General features: G+C 37.5%; 4 protein-coding genes across 5 annotated transcripts in view; all 4 read left to right on the forward strand.

The window, feature by feature from the left end:
• hoxc10a (homeobox C10a) overlaps positions 1-27,750 on the forward strand; it is a 60,418-nt gene that overhangs the window by 21,756 nt on the left and 10,912 nt on the right. The gene's annotated exons all lie outside the window — the stretch shown is intronic.
• Positions 6,664-10,428, forward strand: hoxc6a (homeobox C6a). The gene is made up of 2 exons (XM_026920560.3): positions 6,664-8,922; positions 9,461-10,428. Exons 1-2 carry the CDS (start codon positions 8,520-8,522, stop codon positions 9,763-9,765), a joined length of 708 nt encoding a protein of 235 aa, XP_026776361.1. The 5' UTR covers positions 6,664-8,519; the 3' UTR covers positions 9,766-10,428.
• Positions 10,610-14,239, forward strand: hoxc5a (homeobox C5a). 2 transcript variants are annotated; one of them, XM_026920561.3, is made up of 2 exons: positions 10,610-12,030; positions 12,904-14,239. In XM_026920561.3, the coding sequence occupies exons 1-2, from the start codon at positions 11,553-11,555 to the stop codon at positions 13,116-13,118; spliced, it is 693 nt and encodes a 230-aa protein (XP_026776362.1). In that variant the 5' UTR covers positions 10,610-11,552; the 3' UTR covers positions 13,119-14,239. The 2 variants fall into 2 exon arrangements, with proteins under 2 accessions (XP_026776362.1, XP_053096859.1); XM_053240884.1 differs by having other exon boundaries at positions 12,788-13,014.
• hoxc4a (homeobox C4a) lies at positions 23,094-25,604 on the forward strand. Its single transcript, XM_026920558.3, has 2 exons — positions 23,094-24,039; positions 24,578-25,604. The coding sequence occupies exons 1-2, from the start codon at positions 23,607-23,609 to the stop codon at positions 24,943-24,945; spliced, it is 801 nt and encodes a 266-aa protein (XP_026776359.1). The 5' UTR covers positions 23,094-23,606; the 3' UTR covers positions 24,946-25,604.

Here is a 27,750-nt window from a genome sequence, read left to right on the forward strand (position 1 = left end):
GGGTCAATATTTAAGATACATATTTAAAAATTAATTAAATAAACCTGCTCAAAATGCTTATGGAATTATTAAGGAAATAATCCTGAGATCATAGAAAATTTTCACTGCACAACTGATCATCATTTGATCTTTAAACATAAACACTTAAGTAGGATATAGTTTTGAACACTATACTGGGGATACTTTGGGTTCTATGTGTGGTTTATTAGCTCGTAAGTGTGGTAAGTGGCCCGTAAGCTCGTAAGATCTTTTAACTCCTAGTAACGACAGCTAATAAAAATAGATTCGTTGCTAATAAATGTAGCCATAATTGCACTAAGCATACATTTAAAAAGCTACGGATTGGAGAACCGACAAACTTTTAGAAGAAGTTCTCGCTTATATGAAATATCTTATTAAGTCTGATGATTATTGAATTTATCGAATATCGAATTGAATGTTATTAGTTGGCATAATTTGGTAATTACTGTCCTGCAAACCATGGGAAATGTTTAAGCCAAATAACAAATCCAACTTAGAGAAACAAAAAAATCGAATAAACCCATAGTTTAAAAAGGATTTTACTCAATAACAGATATGCGCCCTTAGGCAAACTATGAATTTGTTAGAGAAGAAAAACCTCTAATTAACTCTAATTTCCTACCTCTGTTGTATGAAGAAACTTTTTTCTTTATCGGTGAATGTATTTTAAAGCTAGTTCAGTGAAAATTCCCTAGCAAGCTCAGAACTGACCAAGTCCCCAGTGACGATTGTCCATCCGTCTGGCCATTGTAGTACATTCCAAATCAGGACTTTACTACACCTGCAGTAAACTTTATTGGTGGTGTAAACCCGACAGTTCGCATCCGGGCAGACGTTTTTCCCTTTTGATTTCTGTGTAGCAAGACGTGCTAGAACAAGAGACAAGGAACACAGCATGGACGTGGAACTGCTTGCTTGAATGTATGTATAAAATATTTCTGCACTTATACTAGTCTGATGTTTCAAAAAAAGAGAGAAATAGAATGCTCAAGTAATTCCTGGTGGCGTTCCGCAGTGAATAAAAAGCCCATTAAATAATCCGCTAAGGAAGGTTATTATTACGGAGTCTGTGTTTGTAATTTTGCGACTGTGGCCTACTAAGAAATATGTTTTGCAACCTAGTGCTGATTGCCAGTTACCTATTTGCCGTCGAGTAAATGCTCTTGTTTAAACAAGCTGCACAACATTTAGAATTAGAACATAGAAATATTTAATTTAATAGAAAATAATCGTCCATAGATGTATATATGTATTTTAGAATAAAGAAAGACAGAATAAAGGCAGGACAAAAAAGAAGGAAGGAAGGAAGAAAATAAGTGCGGCTTTCAAAAATAATAATATTAACAATTAATGTACAGACAATATGTGTAGTATTATGTGAGGTAAAACTGACTGATAACATCAGTGAGATTTGTATTTTGGCAAAATAACAAAGATAATCTTTGAAATGCATATATATTTTGATGCTCGTGCTTTGTTTAGAAATAATAGTCATTTTATGTCCATTTTATACAGGCTACATTTGATATTTTAAGCACAGAACAGACTTATGTATTTTACAAATTGATTTTTTGCTATTTTGTCCCATGTTTCTATTTATTACTAGATATATACAGACTCTATGCTCTCTTCTATGTTGTGTGCATTTAAACCAAATAACTATTAAAGCCCTCGGTAGTAGGAGTGACTATGGTGTTTTGGGGTCTGACGCAGGTTCATGTTTTTCTCTGTTTCAGTTGTCATTAGGACTATATTAGATGCAAATTCTGCCATTATTACTTTGACAACGCCACATAATAATGTATAGAAAGACATAGTAAATATAATTTACATGTGCTTTAATGACTTTTGTTAGTCAGGAGCTTGATGTGTTAGGGAAAAAAAAGGCTAAAACAAATATAGGGTGAGTTAATTGTTTATTTATAGAAGACATTTTATGCATAGGGCTTTATGATTTTAGGCTTTACATTCCTTGGCTTATATTGCCTCTAATAGCTGGAGTATTATTATTATTATTATTATTATTATTATTATTATTAACCATCGTCAATGTTTTGCAAAGCAACACAGTAACTGTTAGCTGTTGTTGATGTTGTTGTTGTTGTTGCTGTCGTTGTTGTTGTTGTTGTTGTTGTTGTTGCTGAGATTGTTGTTGTGAAGCGTTATATACAATTAATGTATTGTCCTTAATTTTATTTTATTTTATTTGCGTTTTATTGCTTTATTCCCTCATCCTGCTGTCTACATTAATTCCCACATTAACTCCCCAATAAGAAAACACAAAAAGTTTTATTCAGATCATACCAGTAGTTTTACTGAGCACTTCTACTGAGCACTGCTATAATAAAAGAAGGGGAGAGAGAAATACATAGAGAAAAAAACAACACATTCCTAGTTGTTTAGAGGGGGATTTACAGCTAAGTAATAAAAGTTTACGACTGAATCCAGGCGATCATTGGTTGCGACGGACCACGTGGTCCTCACTCTATGAACATGAACTTTACGTTCTTGTCTCCTCTTTGGATCTCCCCATCTATCGACTGAAGAGCCTGCGTTGCTGTTGAAATGATCTTAACATCCGACTTTTTCTTTCATTTTCGGCCTTTTCGACGTGCGGCAGATGGATTTTAAAGCACAGAATCTTCCGTCTCGACTGCCTCGTCGGCAGTAATGACTGTAGCCTACAGAAGTCGCCGCCTCCTCTAGCCTTCGTTCTGCCTGCCTGTGTTATCCCCAAGAGGGGAAGCGACAGCACGGGTGACTGAAGTGTGTGTGCTCGTGTGTGTGGTTTAGGAATGGGGGTGTAAATACCACCGTCTGTCCTTTACAAGACATTTCCCCTCCTGCCTCGATCAGTTATATCGAGTCTGGCAGGGGAAAGATCACATCCGTGTCCTGCTGAGCCACCGAGCGTCATGAGAACAGAAGGAAGAGTGCGGGTAAGTAAACCCTTCAACTCTGCTTATGAGCTTCTGGAAAGGGTCTATGTCAATAACACGGTGATCGGATAGTGTGCACGCGATTTTCCGTAGCTGAGCGGAGCTTGGTTATGCGTAAGAATATCGTGGAAATCTCGTTTGGCGTAGTCTAGCCTACTGTTTGGCAGATTCTCGTATACCTTTGCTATGGAGGTCGCTTGGTTTTGTCTGATACAGTATCTAGATCCGCTATAGTTATTAAGCGTCTAAGATGGCACGTCTGTACTTACGGGTGTGGTTTAAGGAAATGGAGATGATATTTAAATTGCTCAGTTGGGGTTTTAGTGGGTCTCATTAATATGAAGAGGAGCAGTTTGATAATTCTGTTTGTTTAATTCATTAATGTTTTGTATTTCTTCTATTGTGAAGTGCTGTACTGAGGGAGGTTAATATAATGGGGTTTGTGTGAATATAAAAACATAATATACTGGGGATTGGACGAATGTAAAAACATATAATGGGGTTTGTTTGGATATCTGAAAATCTGAAAAAATTACATTGTGGGCTAATGTTTTTCAGGATCTGAATTAATCTGAATTTAATAACTCTAAAATAGACTATAAAATAATTATGAGAAAGTGTGTGTGTGTGTGTGCCTGTGTGTGCGTGTGCGTGCGTGCCTGCGTTTTGTTCCACCCCATACCCACAAACACAAACAAACAACTCTGCACTCATATCACGTAGTCAAAGGCTATATCTGACTCATTATTTTACTCATGATTTTATTCGTTCGTTTGCTCACTTTAGTTAGAGATATAGCTTAACGTGCACATTATAATAGGTGTAGTTATACTGTAAATGTGTGAGTGAGATAAAGTGACAGTCGTAGCCTGTGATTACGTGACATGACTGTGTGTATGGACGGCATCAGTGCAGAGCTACTTACCTGTCTAGCCTTCTGCAGGTTGTAATTTGTTTGTTGTTATATAAAAATCTTTTATCAAACACAGAATTTTTGGTGAAAGAATGTTTAATTACTTTCCTTTGTGGCTGTGTCATTTTGATTTTATTGCTGTTATTGCTGAGCCCACGCACACGCACACACACACACACACAAACACACAGATAGAGAGAGAGAGAGAGTGTGTTGCGTCTCCAAACAACGTCATTCCATGAGAATTAAATCAACCAATACTGCCACCTTGTGCCCAGTCTACATAGAAGGCCATTGGAGGGAGCAACAGATGTTCAGGATATGCCACTGACGTCTCAGTTATAAATATAAAGCTGGGTCTTCTCTTTCATGAGGAATAGGAAATCACTGGGGTATCTGTAGTATGTCGGAGTATGTAAATCATATGTGAACATGTACAAAAAAAGTCATTAAACCATGTACAGTTTGGTCAGTTTGTTTATTTATTATTTAATGACAGAAGTCAAGCTCGTATCTTTTACACGCAACGCAATATATGTCTGCGAGACAGTTGCATTTAGTTATATTTGCAGTTTCCTGTAGCAAAAAAAAAAAAGAAAGAAAAAAAGTATTGCATGTTGTATTGCACCAAAATATGCACTGATGGTTTTTACGAATTTTTATTGTTGTAAATTTTGCTGCACATTTTAAGGCAGACTCTCATCATGTCATCTGTGAAATCACCTGGGTTCCCATCTAAAAGGAAGACAAAAAAAAGATAAACAGTTATACAGCCACGTGGTTAGTAGATTGAGATCAGCTTTTTGATACAAGAGAAATTAATGATACATTTAAATACTGTTGTATTATTATACATACAAATATTATTTGGTCACACTGGCTACGTATTTATGTTAGGATAACCATTGTTAACTAGTGTTCAAAAATATTTATCGTAACTGATCACTGTCAGTGTGTGTGTGTGTGTGTGTGTGTGTGTGTGTGTGTTTTAGGCCCTTCTTTGGAAGATCCAAATGTACTTCTAATGACAGAAATATATAATTTTAAGATTAACGTTAGGGTTAGCATTTTTTGCATTATTTGGCTACAGTGATGTAGTGTCACCTTACAAAGATAGTAAAACTAATTTTTTTTGCATGACATAGTGTCTGTTTTCAGAATAATAATCCGTGTTGTTTTCCAATGTAACTTGTTTGTCTGTGGACATAATAAGATAACTTCATGAAACTGTAAAACTGAATAGAATTAAACTATTATTAGAATAAACAGAGCCAATGTGACGCCCAAACCACACAAAAGTTGAGCATATTTGTTTAAGTTGCTTTCAATGTCAAACAGATTTAGTGTAATTGCACAATATAACCAAGCGTGCATGACTATAAGCCGTTAGTTCACCTGAGTGCACTGTTATAACTGTAATAACTGACGTTATAGATAGATCAGTTGACAAGATGTCAGCAAATGCTGGGAAAGTTGAGCCTGGAACAGCGACTTAGGGGATTTGAGTGTTTGAGTTTTCTGTAGCAAAAATCTATTACATGTTAAGAGGCCAATGAAAATATTCATAAGCAGACGTGCAATATGTGCTGAGCAGGCTGTCTGGAAGCCTTTCTATCTTTCCGTTTTTGCAGCTGAAAGCCTTTTGCTCTTGTCACAGTTGTTCTTGCAGGCATCAAGATAAAGTTTTGGTGAAACATTCCAGCACTTCTCAGTGACCAGGTTTTGTCAAGTCAATATAATACAGGCCAAACGGACACTGCGTTTATTGCCGCTTGCAACGGCGAAACACAACCATGTGATTTGTCTTAAGGGCTGCAATAAAACACTTAAGCTGTTTCTTTCCCCCGAGTCGCATACCAACAACTTACTGAGTCCGCCGTGTTTTGCTCGTTATTTTTAAAATAGACAATATTAAATACACACGTAATCAAAAGGTCTCTTTTCAAAGCAATTGAGAGTCATGCTGTCGAACATCAAAGACCCATAACTTGCGTAGACTCGTGAAACTACTTTGATCTTTTTTCTTTGTCCAGATGTGGGTATAAGAATCAGGCTTCTGTGGTAAAAACCCAGCCTTAATATAATAAGGAACAAACGGTACACAGGCAAACACTGTAATGTGTACGCGATCTCTTATTCTTAAAATTCTGATTTATTGAGGAATAACTGTTATAATTTTCTCTGTGTGTTATTGTGTAATTGACGTGCTATACACCACAGAAAAAGTAATGCCTATTTATCGTATTTCTGATTCTCTCATAACCGCGCATATTCTGCACAGAATGTAACGTTTTCACTTTATTTAATTTAATATTGGTTAAATACAGAGCGCGGAATTAAAACATGACAGTTCTAAGAAGCTAAAGTAAATAATTATAATACATTAAAATATGTTTATATCCAATTAATCTTAGAAAAATAATAATACAATATAAATACAAATTATGTACAGTCATAATAAAATCCCAATTATTATTTTGCATTTGATAGATAGATAGATAGATAGATAGATAGATAGATAAATCATTATTAGTAGATTATTGATATAACAAGTTATACTATATTACTAGGTATTAAACTATGTATATATATATATATATATATATATATATATATATATATATATATATATATATATATATATATATAGTTTAATAGTTTTATAGTTTTATAGTTTTATATTTGAAGCAATTCTTTAGTTGCAAATTAAATATGGTTAATATGGGCAATATGAAGAATTTGATATCCAGCTCTGAGATTTTTTTTTTATTGTTGTCTTTTGTTTAGAGCTACTCTATAAAATATTGTTTTAGTAATGTTTATGAATGAAATTACTTCAATTAATAAGCAATTTCCATAGCTTTCTCGTTTCGATGTACTTTTCATTTACAATTAGAGACTAAACTCTACTGCTCTGTCAGTCTAATGTCGTGCGCACCTCTTTCAGAGCCACTGTTTTTGGCTTCACACTTTCCGTCATGCGGACTGCATTAAGGTCATTTGCTCTCCACCACTCACTTATTTCAAAACGTGCCTGTTCTAGTTTTGATCGAATGGGCTTTTACTGGTCATTCAAAATGTAAAACCGTATTTGCAAAAATCAGGTTACTGTCTTCTGGAATTTTATGTAAGCACCCGGTTTGTTGTACGGGTATATGCGTTTGGGCTTAACTGTACATGCACAGTAAATGTCAGGTTATGTTGACTGGAGAAAAAGACCGCTCTAATCTTGGATAATCTGCTTTCCAAACTATTTTATTATCGCGAAGTCTATTCCACATCATTTGTAGATAAATGCGGTGTACAAGCGATATTCTCCCCAGAGTGTTGAGACGGTAATTGCTTTAGTGCTGGAAGTCCTCAGTTGGTTTTTGACTTTTATGGCACCAAGGCGCGTTTGACGCATTCTTTTGTAAGATGCCCCCTCCCCCGCCTTCCTCTTGTCCCTTTAGTAGCAAAAAAAATTCAATGCAATACAAATGGCGAAAGGAAATGCACAGACGGTTCCCTTTCATAACCAAGAAAGTTAGAGGAAACGAAAAGAAAACAAATATTTAAGAGACATACACACCAGAATAAAACATCCCCTCTCTTTTACATTTAAGCTTGTTGACTGACCAACCATAAATGAACATATGTGATAATATATTCTTTATTTTGACGGCTCTAAAATGTAATTCACTGTATTATTAGATTGAAATTCAAGACGTCATAAAGGTCCAAATAAACACATCTGCTGCTACACATGTGGTCTTAAGCAATGTTAAGCAAAATACATATATAGCCATCATCAAGCAAGGAATATTAACATTTACATTTTTTACTTACATTTGTAACAAAGACGCAGTAGAGTTTTAAACGTAATGCGAAATTCTCAGAGATTTTTCACTTGTATCATAAAGACAAACTGAGAGAAGTTACATTATAATTCAGCGTTTTGGTTTAAACAAAAGTATTAAGCCTATCAGCCTTTAAGTGTCATGCCAATGAAGATATTTTACCCCGAGTTGTAAACGCTGTTAATCGTGCGGCTAATTCAATATGGCACGTTCTGGTCCAATTTAGCACACATAAAATTTACATATTTCCATAATCACACTCACTGCACAAGTTGTTTGTCTGTTTCCCTGACTTACACTATTCATTGGTGCATTGATTATAATATATGTAGGTCATATCACCATTTTTATCGAAGAGAGACGAGAGTGAGCAAGCGAGGGGGCACGAGCGAGCGAGAGAGAAAGAGAGAGAGAGAGAGAGAGAGAGAGAGAGAGAGAGAGAGAGACTGTTTTCCTTAAACATTATCAACTGAAACCAGTGGGATATGAAGCTACAAGCTACATATTCCTCTGTATACAGCGCTCTCAATTGGTGGAAACTAGTCAGGTGACGTTGTCATATTGTCTTTCCTTGAGCCAAGCCTTGGCTATAACACTGGGGTTGCGCGTCTTAACCGGAGTCTAGAAATTAAAATTATTGAAATCCTACTGAACTAAAAAAGAGTTTGCAAAGCAGGAAGGGGACACGCGCGCGAGTGTATGGGAGAGGAACATAGACACTTAGGCGCACAGTGAAGAAACGTGAGAGACTGAGCAAGGGGTATTAAGAAGGGAGGCAGAGTTGATGAGAGGGCGATAGGGGAAGGCATGAATTCGTATTTCGCGAACCCGTCACTATCTTGTCATTTATCCGGTGGCCAAGAGGTTTTGCCTAACATGCCACTAAACACGACCACGTATGATCCTGTCAGACATTTCTCGTCTTACGGCTCCACTGTGACCCAGAACCGGATTTACGCGTCCCCTTTCTATTCGCCACAAGACAACGTTGTGTTCGGGTCAAGCCGGGGACCGTACGAGTACGGATCTAATGTGTTCCTCCAAGACAAGGAAGTGCTTCCCAGCTGCAGGCAAACTAGCATGGGAATCAACGCTCAGAGCCACGTAGCTCAGGAGTACAGCCTGGAACACGGTCGAGGCGTTGCGCAGGAGCAAAAAGGGAACCAGATCCAGATCTACCCGTGGATGCAGCGCATGAACTCGCACAGCGGTGAGTTTTACGCTCCGGCCAGCTATTTTACTCTGGTGGAGTGACTCAGTTTTACGATATGCCATAGTAACAGCGCTCCTAGATTTTATGACCCCATAAAGCACAACTAAATCGTCAGATTATAAAAGGCCCCTTTTAAAAGAGGCAATTCCCATTTGGCCAAACTTTACTCTAACGCAATGGGGGTAAAAAAACCTTGCCACCTTCTGTTATTCTACAGAGGAATTAACGTTTTAAGAAGTTGTATCTATTGATGACTTCTATCTATTACTATATTAGTGTACTATTTAACTGTTATGGGAAGCAAACTTCAGTAAATAACATAAACCTGAGGAGAATAAAATGTTTCTCATATAATGCAATGGTGCAGAGGCAGTAGTCTGTAATACTTTATTGTGTCAAATCTATTTTAAAATTTAAAACTTTTTAATGACGAATTACAATAACTAAATTACAAACTGCTACGTCACATTTGCAATTAATTTCTTAATATTTTTTGTTCCACTTTTTTTTTTTTTTTTTTTTTTTAAATAAACAGGAGTTGGGTACGGCTCTGACAGAAGGAGAGGTCGACAGATTTACTCCCGATACCAAACCCTGGAGCTAGAAAAGGAGTTCCACTTCAATCGCTACTTGACCAGACGCAGACGGATAGAGATTGCCAATGCTCTTTGTTTAACAGAGCGCCAAATTAAAATTTGGTTCCAGAACCGCCGCATGAAGTGGAAGAAAGAGACCAACCTGACTTCGACTGTAACTGGGACAGATTCGACTGGTGCTGCCCAGGGGGAAGAAAAACAGAGCAATCAGGAGGAGACAGAAGAAGTTAAAAACAAAGACTAATAGATTTGTTTTTATTTGTAAACGCCTGTTAAACTGCAACGTAACTACCTATAAACTCTCAGAAATGCAATTATAACTGCATGGACTGTGTATTCTGCTATACCTTCACACTCATTTCCTGATCATTATCACACAAATACGTGCAGAGAGAGAGAGAGAGAGAGAGAAAGAGAGAGAGAGGTGGTATGCAGAATTATGCTAATCACTCTTTGTATTAAGAATATGTTTTGCCTCATTTTAGGCAGTTTAGATGCAATATCACAGACGCTGTTGTTCGGCAACCAGTCTTAATAGTATAGTGTTCTTTATGCTTGTAAATAGTTACTCTATGAAACAAACTGTAAACTAATTGGGTCAATGGGCTTTCTCGTTGAGTTTGCAAACAAAGTACCATTACCATTCCAAATGTGAAGGAAGTGTAGTCTATGCACATGTGTTACTTTGTTCTCGTTCAATTAGCACCAACACTGGTGGGATGATCCATGCTACCTACGTTCTTATGGATTTTAATAACTTCATCCCGTCAGTGCGTGGATGTACAAAACGCCGCTGTACTGGCTAAATATTTACTGTTCAGCTAATTTCATACCAATTCAACACACACTTATAGTCATGCTTATAAAGTTGTCTTAAAGTGAATAAAAACTGCTTTGAAAATGAAGATATTCATTGTTTTGCAATTATATGTCTAATATTTTGTCAAAAAATGTGTATTATTTAATAAACCGTTTTAAAGACAAGACTGTTTTGACTCAATCATTGTTTCCGTACAAGCGTGATGTTTGAGCTAAGGAAAAATTATTTTTATGCAAAATCAATAGAATTTGGCAATAGCTCTGAAGATTACTAGATGAATTTTATTTTTACATAGACACAGCCTCATAGGAGAAGAACTGATACGATAAGGCGCGTGTATACACTTTGTTTTCTGGAACCAAAACGTAATTTTAGTAGAATGAATTTTTCTTCCCAGTATTTCTAATTGAAATCGGAAACACAGTACGAAAAGTTTATTTGTCTGTGGAGCGTTGATAAGTTTTGTATGAATCGCAAGACTGCTTCAGGCAATAAATGAAGCAGGTCTGCTGTAAAATCACTGCATACCACTACAAGTGATTTTTATTTTAAAATTCTGCCAGCGTAAAATCATGCGTAACAACGAGCCTGTCTTATGGTTAAAAAAATTAACACGTTTATAGCAAGGTTAACCAATCTTTCAAGATCTCAATACTTCAGAACATCAACACTTGTCTTCCTTAACAGTAGTAAAAGATGTTATATGTGAATTGAGGACAAGAAGCACATATAACAGCATTTCACTATAACGTGATATTGCGACAATAGTACTGGTGTGCGTGTCTCAGCTTTGCCAAATATCAGACACCAGATGACGCTCTTGTCTAACTGTCTCGCGCCTTTTTGCCCAAACGCTTAGATGGTCTCCATACCACAAAGTTATCGGACACGTTTCCCTTATTCATCAATAATCTCGGGGGGATCAAGCCAATTTATGACTGGCCAACAGTTGCACGTGATTCTATTTAAGCATCCCATATTTGGGCATTACACGTTGCATCGTGAAAAAAGCAAGCGATATTCCGCCACCTATAAATCCTGCCCTTTTTAGGGCAAAGCCCCTTTAACTTCCAAGGGAGACAAATCAAAAACAATAAACAAGATTAGTAACAACAAACAATCTATGTATGTTGTACGTTCATATCGGTTCTGGTGTGACTACGTGCTTCTAGTTGATTCCTTTCTTGTAGGCTACTTTGTATCGAAGTAGAATGAGCTCGTACGTGGGAAACTCTTTTTGTAACCAAACGCACGATGCACCCTCCTTTAGCATGCGCACTTTTGGTAACTATGGGGCTGTCTCAGAGTTTCAGCAGTCCACTTATGCTTACGGAGGGCTCGATCTCAGTGGAGCGTTAGCATCTCAAGTCGTTTCCGAGTCCCCGAAACGGGAGGCGATGAATAAGCACAACAGTGCCAGGATCAACGCGCCACCACATCGCCAGGCTTGCGCAGCAATGGGTTCCCCAAGTCGTGTCAGTACACGCGGGTACAACCTGCTCAGTCAAGGACTGTTGAGCCAAAAAGCAGAGATGATTATGGAAGTTACGGAAAAACCCAGCAGCAAAAGTCAGCCCGGTGATATGGAGATCACGCCAACGATTAAACAACAAACTAACTCGAGTGAGCGCCAGACCCAATCGCAACCGCAGATATACCCGTGGATGACCAAGCTACACATTAGCCACGGTAAAGTTGCATCTAATGTTTTTTACGACAATAGCAAAAGCTGCGCATCTCATATTTTCATCTTTCCATCCCATGCCGGTCTGGTCCCTTCATACTTTCTTTCTTGAGTTTTATAGGCCAAAAACAGGAAATAATAAAATTCACGGTCGTAAATTTTATAACAAAGGCACATATTGCTCGTAAACCTGTCCCGTTACTGTGATCTGCAGCCAAATTTACTGCTATATAATTGGATAAGAGAATCAAAAATAGAAAACGACGTATTTAGGTTAATATTAGTATAGCTTGATGGTAGCCTTTTTTTTCTACAAAAATATTTTCCGCATCATTAGTGTGAAAATGAGAAAGTATGCCTTATGCACTAAAATTAAGGCAGGTCATACATATTCGATAACCTAGATCAATTTATTGCCTATATCTTGGTGTTTTAATAGGTACAATTCATTTCTAAGTAGCCTACCAACCAGCAGCTGTAGTTCTGCGCGCTGTTGTCACTGCTGGAGGTTTTACTCCATGCAAATAATGAAGTCACTTCAGCTAGCGGTCCTATCAAACATAATTTATTATTTTTTTAATATAAAATTTAAACAATGCAATTTGTAGGGAACAGTTGTCAGTCGAGTCCTGCTTCCAATTCCATTCCCTCCCTAATCTTATTAAGTGCTTTAAACATTTGTAACCACATACAGAGTCATCAGCTTCATCGACTCCAGTGTTTGTATATTATATTTTCTTCATTTCATCCATCTTACTTTAGGATTATGTAGCAGTACACCTCAGCATGCCATTAATGTGGGCCTAAATATAACTGTGGAAGACCATCGGTACAATGCTTGACCTTTCCGTGGATATAACCAATATCTTTCTACCCAGACTCTGACGGTAAAAGGTCACGAACCAGTTACACCCGCTACCAGACTCTGGAGTTGGAGAAAGAGTTCCATTTCAACCGATACCTCACACGTCGCAGGCGAATCGAGATTGCCAATAACCTCTGCCTGAACGAGAGACAAATTAAAATTTGGTTCCAGAACCGTCGCATGAAGTGGAAGAAGGACTCAAAGCTGAAAGTTAAAGGTGCACTATAATGATAAGGTGGTATAGCAAATATACCTGCAAACAAGATGAAAACAAGAGTTCATTAATATAAATGTTTCAAAGTTCATGCTGTTCCAAACTGGCAATTACATATTATAACTGATAGATCACAATCTTAATTTAATGTAAGTATGTAACATATGTCCTCACAACTTGTTCAGCTGACGACACACTGACAACGGGGAGGAGCTTATTTGGGTCACACCCATCCAGAACTTACAGCAGGTTAACAAGTGAACATGCAATTCTAATTATTTAAAGAGATATTTTATTGTATTTTACGTAATTCAGTATTATTTGGTTTGCCTTCTGTACTTTATGTTTATATGTCTGATAGGATATATCTGTTTATAGGATGTGTCTGTAGTGATGAACTGCACGCAACAAAATGTCATATTACTCATTGTATGCTCCAATAACACGTTAGATAGTCATGCTTTATGTACCTGTTGTGAGTAATTTCAATTCACTGCTCAAAGAGAAGACTTGGAATTTTTTTTAATAGTAAAAAAGGCTGTTTGGGTTCAAAGCTGTATTAGCATCAATGCGATGCAGCTCAGTAACAGAAAGTTTGCCCAGTGTAATGCTAAATACTCAAAGAGTTCAAGAGTTGCCCCTATATATGTATAAATGTAGTTTCTTAATCTACATTTTACAAATGTTACATGTGCAATGCATAAAAAATCAAATGTGGTTGGTGCAGCCTAATAATTTAAATAAACTTATTACGAGATAGACTCTTTCAATCGTTATTCAGTTCGTTTTTAGCGAGAAACATTTACAAATATGCAACAAAAAAAGAAAAAATATTTCTCATATACTGTACAAAGGCCCTAACCATTGCTCAGTGATCTCTGGTCTAGTTATGAGACGTTAGACCATATAGGCTCCACTTACTGATATTTAGATAGCCGAGTTAAACAGCAAAAAAAAAAAAAATTGCTCTTGTATGTAAAGGTACCTGCAGGAGAATCATGCTACTCACAGATGAAATAATGAGGCACAATGGGATCTCTCTGGCCACATCCCTTGGGCCAATTATTTACAGTAGCCCTCAGACTGAGGCATAAAACTTTATGACCCCAATAAAGTTTTACTGCGTTTCCTCACACCTCTCAAACAGTGACAACTGTTTCCTTTTTCAACAGACGATCGGAAGTTTGAACATTTGTGACTGCATCACAGACATTGCACCCAGATCTACATTTAGTAAAGAATGGATGTGAGTGATTTTGGTCATACATCCTACAATAAACTACAATAATCAAAAACTATTTCAGCGTTTTTATCAGAGACCCTCAAATTCCTGTGCACATTTACTGTACTAGATTAGGCATACTGATTATATTTTATCTGAAGAATTAATATCATTGTATGCATTGTAAGCCACCTACGTTTGAGAAAACAGATTAATTATTTGACTGACTGCATAAATTTAAATGTTTTTTTCGCACCATTTACTTTGTCCTACTAAATTTTACCCTCAATTTCAAGGACCTTCAATAAACGAAACAAACTCTGAGTATTTAACTATTTTTTTTCATCAAACGTACAGGCTTTTTTTTTGCTCTTACTCACCTAAACTGGAGTTTCACGTAATTTCCATGTCGCTCTGAGTTTCAACACTGGCTCTCTTGACTATTACACACACACTTTCGGTGCAACAGTGGCTACTAAGTTGCTTTTTAAAAGAAGGCCTCCTTTTTAGCTTTCTGTCCACGTATTTTGAAGTTTTGAGGGTTATTTATGCCAATTGCCTTAAGCAGGACCTGCGAGTGGTTCATGGAGAGCACGTGGGGTCATTAGAGTGGGTTTTATGGCCTGGAAGACCTGACAAACCCTCAATATATTTACATCATATATAATCTTAACTGTCCTCAATCGCAGCTGTTGGCTGGTCGTATCTTCGAAAGGGAGAGCGGCTTTAGGGCGGTCAGTACGCCTTTACTCGTGTCAGACTACGCGGTTCGGCAAAACTCGCCTCTCGTAAATGGATCCCTGGCGATCGCAGTAAGTTGATAATCTCGTTTTTTCCCGTTTCAAATTAAATACGTACTCTCCTTTGGAACACTCCCGGGAATTATTCAGTGCCTGTAATCCAATAGTTCTTTTTGAGAAATTGATTCTGGAAGTGCTTAATGTGCTCTGTTCCTTTTTTTGTAAATTCTTTCTCCATCGATTCTGCAAAGTTTAGAAATTAGAGCTTCTTGCACTGTAATCATTTTTAATCACGGATTTTCTTGCGTTAATTTAAAAAAAATCTGCAAGCGTCACATATGCTGTATGGCTTATTAAACATATGTTGCACATACTTCAAAGTTGTCTCAAGGTTTTCACTTCAGCATGGCTCAGACTTAATACAGCGTATACGTGTGTGAAATGAGTAGGTTAAGTTAAGTCATAATCTCTGCTTGTCGTGGAAGAAGTGGCACTAGGAGCTGGAAGTATTTTAAGTCATCTTGGATTGGGTTGCAGATGAGAGCCCAGAGCGCAGCACATAGATCTTTAGATGAGACATTATGGCGGGTCATGTGCAGGGCAGACCTGCAGTGTTGTGCAGTGGGGTCATGTACAGGGCAGTGTGAACAACAATGCACTGCAACAAAAGTCAAAACTCGCTTTCTGCTCATCAAATTTCTCTGTGTGCTTAACTATTTAGTGTTTTTATACATTTGGCTTTCAAATATATCAGCAATATTTCATACGGTGGCTATTACCAAGCAAAAAACATACTCTCATAAGAGGTTTTATCCTCGATATTCTGTTTGTTAGTCTGAGAGACGAGGCCCTACTGGACTATTATAATCAGTGTATGACAAGTTTAAGACATTTTTGAAATTATCTTTGCATACTCCATCTCACATTGCTCTAATGCTTAAGGAATTAACTAGCGTTCTGTGATGAGAAGCTAATAATTTAATAAATGAATGTTTTTTTAAGGACAATATTTGTTAATCATGTTTCTGCAGTAGCCCATGAAAATATCAGTATTTTATCCTCCGGAGCAATTTCAAGCTCATGAAGAGCTGTTTGATTAGTCGATGAGTTTATTTCAAGTTGTAAAAGAGTAAAACGTGCAATGCAATAGTCGAGAAGCATTTGTGGGATTATTTAAATAAAGAATTCTTTGTCGCCATGATGATGCGGTAATCATCAACATCAGTGTCCTTTTTTTTGTAATAGCCTACACACATTAGTTGCTAAAGAAAATATGTCTCAAACATTTCTTTAAAATATGTATCTAAAAGCTTTGCAGTGTTACATGACAGAGTGATCGTGGATGATGATTAATAAGCTGTGAACAAGAAACTTTAATGTAATGGTTGGATAAACTGTTCCAAGAATGATATGAATGTTGTACGTCAATTTATAGCAAAGTATAAGCTACAGTTCATATAAGGATTACTGCTACTACTACTACTACTACTACTACTAATAATAATAATAATAATAATAATAATAATAACAGTTGCTGTCGTTCTATTTTTTTCAGAAGATTATTATTATTATTATTATTATTATTATTATTATTATTATTATTATTATTATTATTATTATTATTATGTGCATTAACTGTATATTTCACCACAATGCATGTTTAATTTAGTTTAGTATTACTTGAATTTATAGAGAGAGATTGTAGAAAGGAGAGCTCATTCTGTCTATGCTTATGGCTGTAAATACCGTTGAGTTGTAAATACCATGGCCAGTCAGAAGGCGTGTCTCAGGGGAGTGAAATAGAAAAGAGCATGCATTTTCTCATAGACAAGACGAGGGATTGAGTGCTGTCTTAAATGTATGACATCAGAGGTTGGTTCAGTCAGAAAAGTTGTCAGAGATTATTTAAAATTGTTGGTTTATTTTTAATTTAACTGTACGTTTCTAGTTGGACAACCAGCTGCCCTTTTGACTATCAAAAGAGGACATGTTTACTTCCCTCAAACATCACTGCAATATGTCAGAAATGTAAAGGTTATTGTGTGTATGTGTGTGGATGGTCAGTAGCTTGTCTGTTTATTTCATTCTGTTAAACAAGTGTATAGTGACGTGTGTTAAACCAAACTGTATACATACTGTCACACTTTCAGCAGATGGAATTTCACAGCATGCCAGAGATTTGTCTTTTAGGGCAAGATACTCAGGGCAAATTAGGCATCAGATTATTTATTTATTACAGCTGTGTTAGTGAAGGTTACAGTTAATGTCAGAATGTCAGTGTTTGTATACTATGTAAGAATTAAATGAATGCTATTAGCTCTTAGGTTTTACCATCAGCTGTTTTTCTCTGCCCTGGAGTGCAAATGAAGGTCAGTGTGAAGGTGAAAATGATGGAACACAACTACCTGAAAGTCACTGTGGCCTGCATAATATTATTATTATTATTACAGTGGCAGATGTTGTCCTGGCTCTTGAAATCATTGTGTTTGTTTCCAAATTCAGACAACTGTGACCTTTATTGGTGCTGCCCTGAGGGGGAAATAGGCAACATGGGGGCCATGTTTCACATGTCAACCTAAAGTTAAGTCTATTTCCTCCTGATCCACAGGTTATGTTGACTAAAGCAGTTGATAAGCATTAATACAAAAGAGATTGGTGTCTCTTTATAGATATTTATTCAGACCTAAAAATCTGTACTTTAAACTTCGGGCTTGATGAACAACTGTGTTTTTAATGCTCTAATACCCCTATTCTATATGCTGTTTAAATAATATCTTTAATAGAGCATGCAAGGATAGTCAACCTGGGTGTGCATAATTTGCATTATGTATAGGCTTGGTCTGATTATAGGCAGGTTTGTTAAGGCAAAAACGTTTGTCCATTTTAATGTTCAAGAAAAGAAAATGGAAATGACTTTGGTTTAAATGATTACAGTGATGTTTATGCCACCAAGCTCTTCCATGTAGGCCTAAGTGATGAATACCTGAATGCATGCATATTGCATTACTTTATTTTCAAAATGTCATTCAAATATGTGATAAGGCAACATATTATTTAACTTTTAATTTTAATTTGGTGACAAGTTCAGGAATCTGGTAGAGCCAAGCAAGAAGAACAAGTTGAGTTGGTTTAAACACCTTATAGGGATGCCCCCTGGGTGACTCCCGCTAGAGCTGTATCAAGAACTTACTACTGGATCAAGACCCCGGAGGGTATCCATTTAGGACATACTGGAGAATTTATATCTCACAGTTGGCTTAGGAAAAGTATGGAGCTCCGCCAGGAGGACCTGGAATCTGTGTTAGGAGACAGTCTGAGCTAACTCTCTCAACCTGCTGGCATTGCAACCTCCACCAAGAAAAGTGGAAGAAAAATGAATGAATGACTGAATGGATGAATTAATCTTAATTTTAAACTTAACATTTAACCTTAAGTTTGTATTTTTTTTTATCAAATTTTCAACTATTACTTAAATACATATTTAATCATTTTCTAATGCACATTACATTTTTAGGTGCTAGTATATTTGCACAAAATTGCAAATGCGATGTGCATGGTTGCATATTCCACTAACATGACATGAGCAGTAGATAACAAAATGAAAGTAGGAAAATCAGTTCAGAGTCTAATGTACCCTCAGTGTTTTTCAATTTCCCTAGAAGATGTGTAATTGAGCTATTAGATATGATGTCCCTTCCTACATCCTTTACAATCTTTTTTACATGTACATTATAACTCTCTGAATTGGATATAAAACATAAACGGCCATTAGGGGGTGCTGTTATATATCCTTCTGTTGTTTTTCTCTTGCATTCAGGGTCAGTTTGCTGTCCTCCTTTTCTGCTTTTAAGAAGAAATAACCTTTGCTGCACTATAATAGCGGCACACCCTTCAAGGAGAATGGAAAACCACTCAGGGCATTGTGATAGGGCATGCAAAGAAATGACAAAAAACAAGTTTATATGTCAGATTTGCCTCTCAGAGCTGCCCACATTCTGTTCATGAATAAGTTCCTGTTTTGACAGGAGTATACATGTTTCAACGAGTCACCTGTAAATCACACAGCACACTAATGTTTGGTAAATCCAATGATAAGAAACACTTGGTTTATTTAATTCATTATGTGGCTGTTTGTGATTAATGAGTTGGAGAATGCCATTTGGCTCACTGAAACAGTTTATGTCTCGGTAATATATCTATTTCACCTTAGTGAATACTCTCCTAGTGTGGTTTTAGCAAATATTCTCCACATGGTTGCCAACCATTAAAATGTGAAATGAAAATACCATTTAAGCCATAAATGTGGACGCTTTTAAATTTAAGCCAGTCCAATTATTTTACCTTCGTAGAGACGATTTCAGTGTCTGATATGGTTGAATATTTATCTGCTATTGTATTCGTATTCGTATGTCTCTAAAAAGGTCTGTAGTGTATAAATAAGGCATAGGCCAAAACTGAAAGTCACACAGCTAAAAAAAATTTATGTATGTTCTATATACATTTGTGTACTGAAAGAGTGGGTTTGAGGTCTTAGGTCAATTAGTGCCAGAAATAAACTAATCCATCAAGGAAATAATTCTGATAGCCCGAGCTAAATACATATCATTGTCCTAGTTAAGAGAATAATGCCTTAGGAGAGCTCACTTATTTCAACTAACGTGCGTAATACACTATTTTGCACTATAATAGGGTACTGTGAGTCAAGATTTTTTTCTTTTTTTTTTTTTTACATTTATTTCACTGTCTCTGTTCTTCTCCTGCTCTCTTGCTTTCTCTTTAGCAGATAAAGAAAAGAAAAGAAAAGCATACATGAATGACAGAACGCAGTGCTATACCTGTAAGTCTGCGTTTTTTTTTTGTTTGTTTGTTTTTTTTTTGCTATTTTGACCCTGCATCTTCTTCATGGTTTGCTACAGAAAAAAGGAAGAACAGATGGCTGTACACGCTATTTAATCAGCGGGAAAAAAGCTTAAAAAAACCGAACCCACATGTTAACATTGGAGTCAAATTATATTGGTCTATATTTTGGTAATAGTTTTGAGAAATTAAGCCATGCTGATGTTTTTTTTTTTTTTAAGAACGATGCCTCATCTTAAAATACCCTGACTTCAAGCGTTTTCTTATTCAAGTTAAGAAAAAACTGTAAAGATACAATTGTAAGACCAGAGATTGGGTATAAATCAGCAAATTCACCTATTGATTCAAATCAGTGATGCTCAATACATTTTAATGTATATATATATATATACATATATATATATATATATATATATATATATATATATATATATATATATATATATATATATGGATGGGATGGCAGAGATCCTAAGGTAAAAAAATGTTTGGGTATATATACACCTGAGATACATTATTTATTTATTTATTTACAACGACATTTTTAGGCTGTAAACTTAGCTACTTTGCTTAGTCGTTTAATGCGTTTAATGGAACAGAAGGTACTCAAACTTTGTAATATTGCTTAGCCCTTTATCTGGCCAGAGATTTAAATAAAAAAAATTCTAGACAGCTTTTATGCCTACTACACAGGTACTAATATAATTTAGATAATACAAATATATTCAGTAAATCGAAATTAACATGTGTAAATTTTAAACTAGATAAGTGTTTATTAGTACAAAGAGTGGCATGAAAATAATGATTGGTAACAAATCTATCTATCTATCTATCTATCTATCAATCACAAAAAAATAATAGCAAAAAGGAACAATCACAGACATACAAATGAAACATCAAGTAAGCCCGCGGGACTCGTTTTTTACCCCAAGTCTCTCAATAACTAGTTATTGAGCTTGTGCGGGATCTAAGGCCATTTGTGTGCAGAAGGAATTCATCGCTGTTCGCTCATCAATAACAGCTTGGCAGTGAACTATTGGAACGAGTCAAACGCGTGAGGTGAATCGCGGGTCAGGCTGTCTAACTAATATTAAAATGCGTCCGCAGCACAGGAGCTGGCTCAAGTGGGTGGATGAGGGCGTTTTCAGCCTGGAGGGGGTGGACTGTGAAAAAAAAAATCCCACCTACCGTAGACTCAAGTGGTTAGCCTATCTAAATCTAGATGAGGCAGATGAAGCTTGTATTTGTTTCTGACTAGTGCATTTTGATGTGCCTATACCGTTTTGAAATCTGTTTGCCCTTAACAAAGTTGAACTTTATATGACATGATTAGGCATGAATTATTTGATGAAGCTTCAACTAGGCCATGACCTATAGAAGAAGGTGTACACAGAGAAGGTGATATGTTATCTGCCTCTAAACCTGTTTATAAACTGGAGGGGAAAATGCAAGGCATGGACGTGCAGGTTACCGAGCGGTCATATGGTAATAACGCGCACAATAAAACCCCGGGGAACAACAGAAACTTATTTTTCACCAGTGCTGTCATGCGCGTGCTTTGTGCACGGCGTGTTTCTGCCTGAATATTCATGTGGGGTGCACCTAGGAATTTGCAGTTTGATAGAAAATGACTCTGGAAAGAAAATCTTTTTCCCCCCAGGTCTCTTTGGCTCTTTGTTGCATGTACGTATGTGTGTGCCTGTATTTGTCTGCATAAGAGGGGAGTGTGTATAAAAACATTTTAACCAATGCTGACATACAAGGCATGACTTTTTCCCCATTCAGCTCATTTGTGTTCACGGTTTACCTGGAGTTATTTTACTGTCTAAAACTCATGCAACATAGAAATCATAATTTTATTACACAGTAAATTAAAACTGTAAATTAGGTTATAAAACAAAATTTGCGGGCAGCCCCTGCTTCTATAGTGACATTTGCGTAACACATTTCATGTATTAAATTCGTATTCGCTCACAGTTTAGCATTTATGTGCAGAATTTTGCCCGTAAAACTTTTTGTTCAGCTCCGCCCCCTCAGACGATCCACTTGGATTACGCCCCTCAAAACGTTACAATAGAGATATGCTTCAAAAACCTTTACTTATAGTCGTTTGCTTAGACAGTAATTTGAATAAATGCAGCGTAAAAGTTGCAAGTCGCAAACTGTGATACGAAATAGCATGAAAATTTGCAACCAGGAATGTTAATGTGGGCTACAGTCACACAGGACAATCACCCAGCGCAGATTTACGAGTGTCATGATTTTGACTTTGAATGCGCAGTTTCCAGGGCACTTTGGTAATTGCAAAAATTTGCCAGTATCAATGTGTTTTTATATCCATATCGTGGAAAACAGGCCGCATCTCAAATGAAACTCAAATAGGCTAAATAAACTTTTTGTAAAATAAAGTTTATAGAAAAGGAAATATTACTTTGTTCCTGAATACATATTTTTTCATAAAAACCTTAGTAACAACGTTTCTTTTCTTTGGAGAAAGATGACGCTTAATGAAAAGGGCAAAGGGGGTGGGGATGCTGAATGTTAGCCTGATCAAGCCTGTATTTCGGTATTTCTTTATGTGACCTTTTGCAGCCATAACAGAAGACGTATCTCAGTAGTTGTCTATATGTACCCTGTAGAACCGAATTTGTGTCTAAAAATAAAAACCACAAATACGTCTCTACAGGAATACATGGGCGACTTGAAAGCCACGAAACAGGGTTGGTTTTGTTCTCTCTCAGAAAGGCGCAGACACTATTCATAATTAATGGACGCTTACTACAGTGATGTGTTTACATTCACTCTTGCAAAGATAAGGATAGGATGACTGAAGATAGTGTGGGATTATATCACTTGGAAAAACTAAACGTGTAGCCTGAACATGTGGGCTGTGTTTTCAATTTTCTAAAGAATGATTTAGAGTTTTTATAGCTCAGTAAAACCCTGAAGACTCCCTTATAGACTCTATAAACACCACCACTAAAATGCAATTTCTACACCTATAATGATGAAATACTACCTACAAATGACGTTTATTTAAGGCCTCTCAACAACAACAACAACAACAACAACAACAACAACAACAACAAAATCAATAATAATAATAATAATAATTATTATTATTATTATTATTATTATTGTTGTTGTTGTTGTTGTTGTTGTTTTTTTTTTATTATTATTATTATGTTTTACTATGCAAAATGCATTATTATTTTGCACTTGTTTCATTGGTATAACTACTGCCAATAAGTTATTCGACCTGTTAAAAGGTAAAGATGCAGCAGGTGCAGTATTTCGAAATCACTCTTTCCAATTTAAGTTTCAGTTCACTCAAAGCAAGATATGAGTAACTATTTTAATACAATTTGTCTGGGAGTCTTTGGCAACCAAATGGCAACTGATGGTACACGTGTGGCAAAAAGAACGGGCCTCTCGCGCACGCACATGCAAGAGAGAGAGAGAGAGAGAGAGAGAGAGAGAGAGCTTTCCTACACAATGGCGGAAAATTAAAGGTATGTCTGCGAAAAGCTTTGGTTCCTTATCCGGGGACTGCTTCGGCCGCTGCCATTGGGCCGCGACGTCACGTGGTCAAAGTAACTTTACAGGGTTGCTCGCTAGTAGGAGGGCTTTATGGAGCAGAAAAACGCCAAAGCTAGAAAAATTATTTCCCACTCCAGAAATTAATGATCATGAGCTCGTATTTGATGGACTCTAACTACATCGATCCGAAATTTCCTCCTTGCGAGGAATATTCGCAAAATAACTACATCCCCGAACACAGTCCCGAATATTACAGCCGCGCCAGGGACGGCAGCTACCAGCATCACCACCAAGAGTTGTACCCTCCGCGGGCAAACTACCAGGAGCGCCAGTACAACTGCGCCAGCATCCCCGAGCCCGATGCCCAGAGAGGACATGGACTACCTCATTCGGGCCACCTGCTCGGGAAAGGGCAGCCTGTCTCATGTGAGCCCCCCCAGTTGCCCCTGTCCCCGGCCACTCCACCGGCAGCCTCCTCAGCCTGCAATCAAGCCACTCCGGAGCATCCCAACAGCACAGCCTCGGCCAAGCAGCCAGTTGTTTACCCATGGATGAAGAAAATTCACGTCAGCACCGGTATGTAACTTGTGTAGCGCCCAAAGCTTTCCCCTTCTTCCTAACTCTCTCACACACTCTCTCTCTGCGTCTGCCTCACTCCTCTTTTTTTACCCTCATTCGCCTGACCGGCCCCTGCCTTGATAGGATAGAAGCCTTTGAAATGGCACAATTGAGGCGGATTTACGACTCGGCATTGGTAATTACACCCGCCATAAATTTTATAGCCGAGGTATACTCTAGGCAGTCGTATCGCCATGTGGCTCCTCGCGCTGTGTATGTGTGCGAGAGGGAGGGAGAGTTGGTACTATAGAGAGAGAGAAAAAAACTAAGGTTTATTGTGTTGCATTAATAATTCAAGCTGAATTTAGTGCGAATGTTAGCCTCATTACTAACAGCTGCTTAAGTTTTTAGATATATCTATCCCCCACCAATCCCGCTCTACCGTCACAATTTCTTTCCAAACACGCTTGTTTACCTACTCCTTCCCTCGCTGCCTTTTCTTTTCTTTCTTTCTTTCTTTCTTTCTTCCATTCCCCTCTGCTTTTCCTCTTTCCAGTGAACTCTAATTACAATGGAGGGGAGCCCAAGCGGTCTAGAACTGCTTACACCCGTCAGCAAGTGTTAGAACTGGAGAAGGAATTCCACTATAATCGCTACTTAACGCGACGAAGACGTATCGAGATCGCTCATTCCCTGGTTCTCTCCGAGAGGCAGATCAAAATTTGGTTTCAGAACCGCCGGATGAAGTGGAAAAAAGATCACAGGCTACCAAACACCAAAGTCAGATCCTCATCCTCCGGCATGTCCTCCGGCTCCAACACAGGCTCTTCGGCAGGCGTTGTAGCGGCCGCCTCGACCAGTAACTCCATGGCAGCCAACGAGGAGCTCTCCGGATCCGAGCGAGAGGATATTACGAGGTTATGAGAGAACTATTCCTCGGAGAGAAGGAAGGGAACAGCTCAAAATGACTGATTTATTTATATAACAGGATATATATTTTTGCTTTTGTTTTTCCACTTTATTATATTTTATTTTCTTTTATTTTTGGTAGGTATCTTGTGCGCCCGAAGGGTTTGCTTTAAGTCCACAGTTATATAAAGTGCATGTTATATAGCATGGATTATTGCGAATACCTATTACTTTTACGCGAAACAGGGTTTAATTTATCTACTGACACAGGATGTTTTTATCTCCAGATAAAAGGGTTTTTGGACAAGGCAGTTTATGGACACTATATTCATGTTATTGAGGGCCTCTCTAAGCCCAGCTGCCAAGGTGAAGTGCACAAATGTTCTATTTATTTCACACACAAGACTGAAGGAAGTTGCTTTTATACTGTAAATGAAAAAATAATATCGACAATTCCGATAGAAAACTGACCTTGAACGTCTTTGTTGATCTGAGAACAACATGCTGTGACTTAAGTGTCGTATGAAAAGGTTAAAATCTTAAATTATCTTTTACTTTTGTTGTGATGGCGTTGTGTTTAGGCTATTAAACCAGATTATTGTGAGATGCAATAAATCGACTTTAGTGTATTTGTGATAATATTGGTCAATAAAAGTAAGTGTCTGTTAGTTTTACATAGGTTTGGTGGGTGAATTTTATTAATGTGTAGCCTATTGTAAGCTGGATTTTCGCGCCTATATGTACAGGGACATAGACAAATGCAATCTAAAGGTTTAGATAAAAAATATAACTAACGTATTAACAAGGTCCATATTTCACTGTCATTTTAAATAAACTGAGGTTTATGATTTTCACATAACTCTGTATAAGAAGAGGTAGGCCTATAAAATTATAACCTTTGTGTACCCTATTCATTAAGAAAATCTCTTGGTGCTTCAGTAATCTGACTAGGACATTAAATGTTTGCTAGCATGCAATGCATGAAAAATAAATAATTTCTTAAATTGGAAAAGGTCCCCCGTACCCCATTGTACAATGGGCTGTGTGAGCGGGCAAAATGAATCACCCTTACATGCATTCGATTAGCTTGGCATATAATTGGGGCTCTTTAAGTGGGGCTCTTCACCTTCTTGCTTATTACTGGTTGGAGCCTAGCTGCACATGTGTCTGAAAATCTGTGGCACTAGCCAAGAAATGAACTACAGCCCCATTCTTCCAGTGGGGCACGGATCTTACTTTACTGCACTATTATAGTAGACAAAGGCATAGATTACTGTATGACTATTTGGCTGTTTTCTCCTTGCTCAAAGACAAGCACAAGGTAACACGTCAAAGTGCAATTGTTTTTAAATAATAAAAACAAGGCTAAATAAGGCTGAAAAAGGATATGACTAAAACTTCAACTAATGCAAATGGGATTATAAGATTACTCGAACTCAGTACCCATAAAACATTTTTAATCATTAGATTTAAATTAGTATCTGTGGTGGCTGGTGGGGGTACCTAGATAATTGCAAGAATTATTTAAAAAAAAAAAAATGTTGTGTTATGAACTGTGGCACACTGCAACTGCACGTACAACTTGTGCAAGTTTTTAAAAGGTATCAAATTACTTAAAATCAGGAGTCTTCTGCATCAATGCTATTTATTTTACAGGTATGACAAAAACGCGCCAAGGCGCCTTAGAACAATGCTTTGTTACTTGTGTTGTTCTGCTTCTGTTTACACTACAATGTCAAGAAACGATGAGTCGTTTATGCACTCTTGAAGAATTAAATATTCTCTTAGGTTACTGGGAATAATTATTAATACTTCCCTAGCCCTTAGTCCTTCAAAAAAGTGGCACTTGGTACCGTCCGAGGCAACGTCATCACCTGCTCTGAGCCTAAGGGCTGGTCGCAGGGAAAACACACAAACACACAAACACACACACACACAGTAAGGCCTATCGAGTTACCATGTGTCTTACAATAGATGCAGAGACATTCAAAAAGCGAAGCTAATGATTTTTGTCTCTGCTTTTTGAATAAATTTATTTTTTAAAATAATGAACAGTTGCACCTGAGCCGTTACGGCCAAAACGTTAAAAACGCTATACGCTGGCCCCTTCAGTGACAAAACTGACAGAAAAGATCCACAGAAATAAGAAACGGGGTTGATTAATAGTAAATCGCTCTCACTTGAATGAAGATTATACAACGGCTTGCTAGGTGGGGGGCTGTGAGGCACAAAGGAGAGAGGTATTCTAGACCATCGATCATCTGCTACACCAATAGTCATTTGTGATGCAGTGGGGTTGCACATAGGTAGGCCTACTAGAAATTGCAGACAAAATTAAAATATGATTCTGCGGATAGGCGTGAATGCAAAATTAGCAGGAAAAGTCCTGATTTTTGGTTCACCTGTCCTGACATGGCCGCGACTTTGGAAAAGCACTAAAAAGCGCTGGCCCTGCACCGCATTCAGTGGCCATTATGTGCGTGGACAGCGGAGAGAAATGAATGCGCCCAGCTCGCAGCATCCCGACAAGCTCATTCGAGAGGCTGTCGCCTCCATGGCGGGAGGCTGAAAGGCTACTTTATTGAAGTTTGGGGCAACTCTTAGGAGTCGAGTTCACGTTGGGGACACATTTTCTGTCCCATTAGTTTCGTTTCAACCAAGCTGGCCAACCTTTCCCACCCTGTGACCTGACTCTCTCTCTTTCTCTCAAAGTGAACCCTCTGTGTGCGCCCTCATAGGCTTCCTCAGAATTAGCAAGTTAGCTATAATGATGTACCAGCAGAGAAGGCACATCTGAATGTGTTGGCCTTGCTTGCCAAA

The sequence above is a fragment of the Pangasianodon hypophthalmus genome, chromosome 16 (genome assembly GCF_027358585.1).
Source record: "Pangasianodon hypophthalmus isolate fPanHyp1 chromosome 16, fPanHyp1.pri, whole genome shotgun sequence".
Classification (NCBI taxonomy): domain Eukaryota; kingdom Metazoa; phylum Chordata; class Actinopteri; order Siluriformes; family Pangasiidae; genus Pangasianodon; species Pangasianodon hypophthalmus.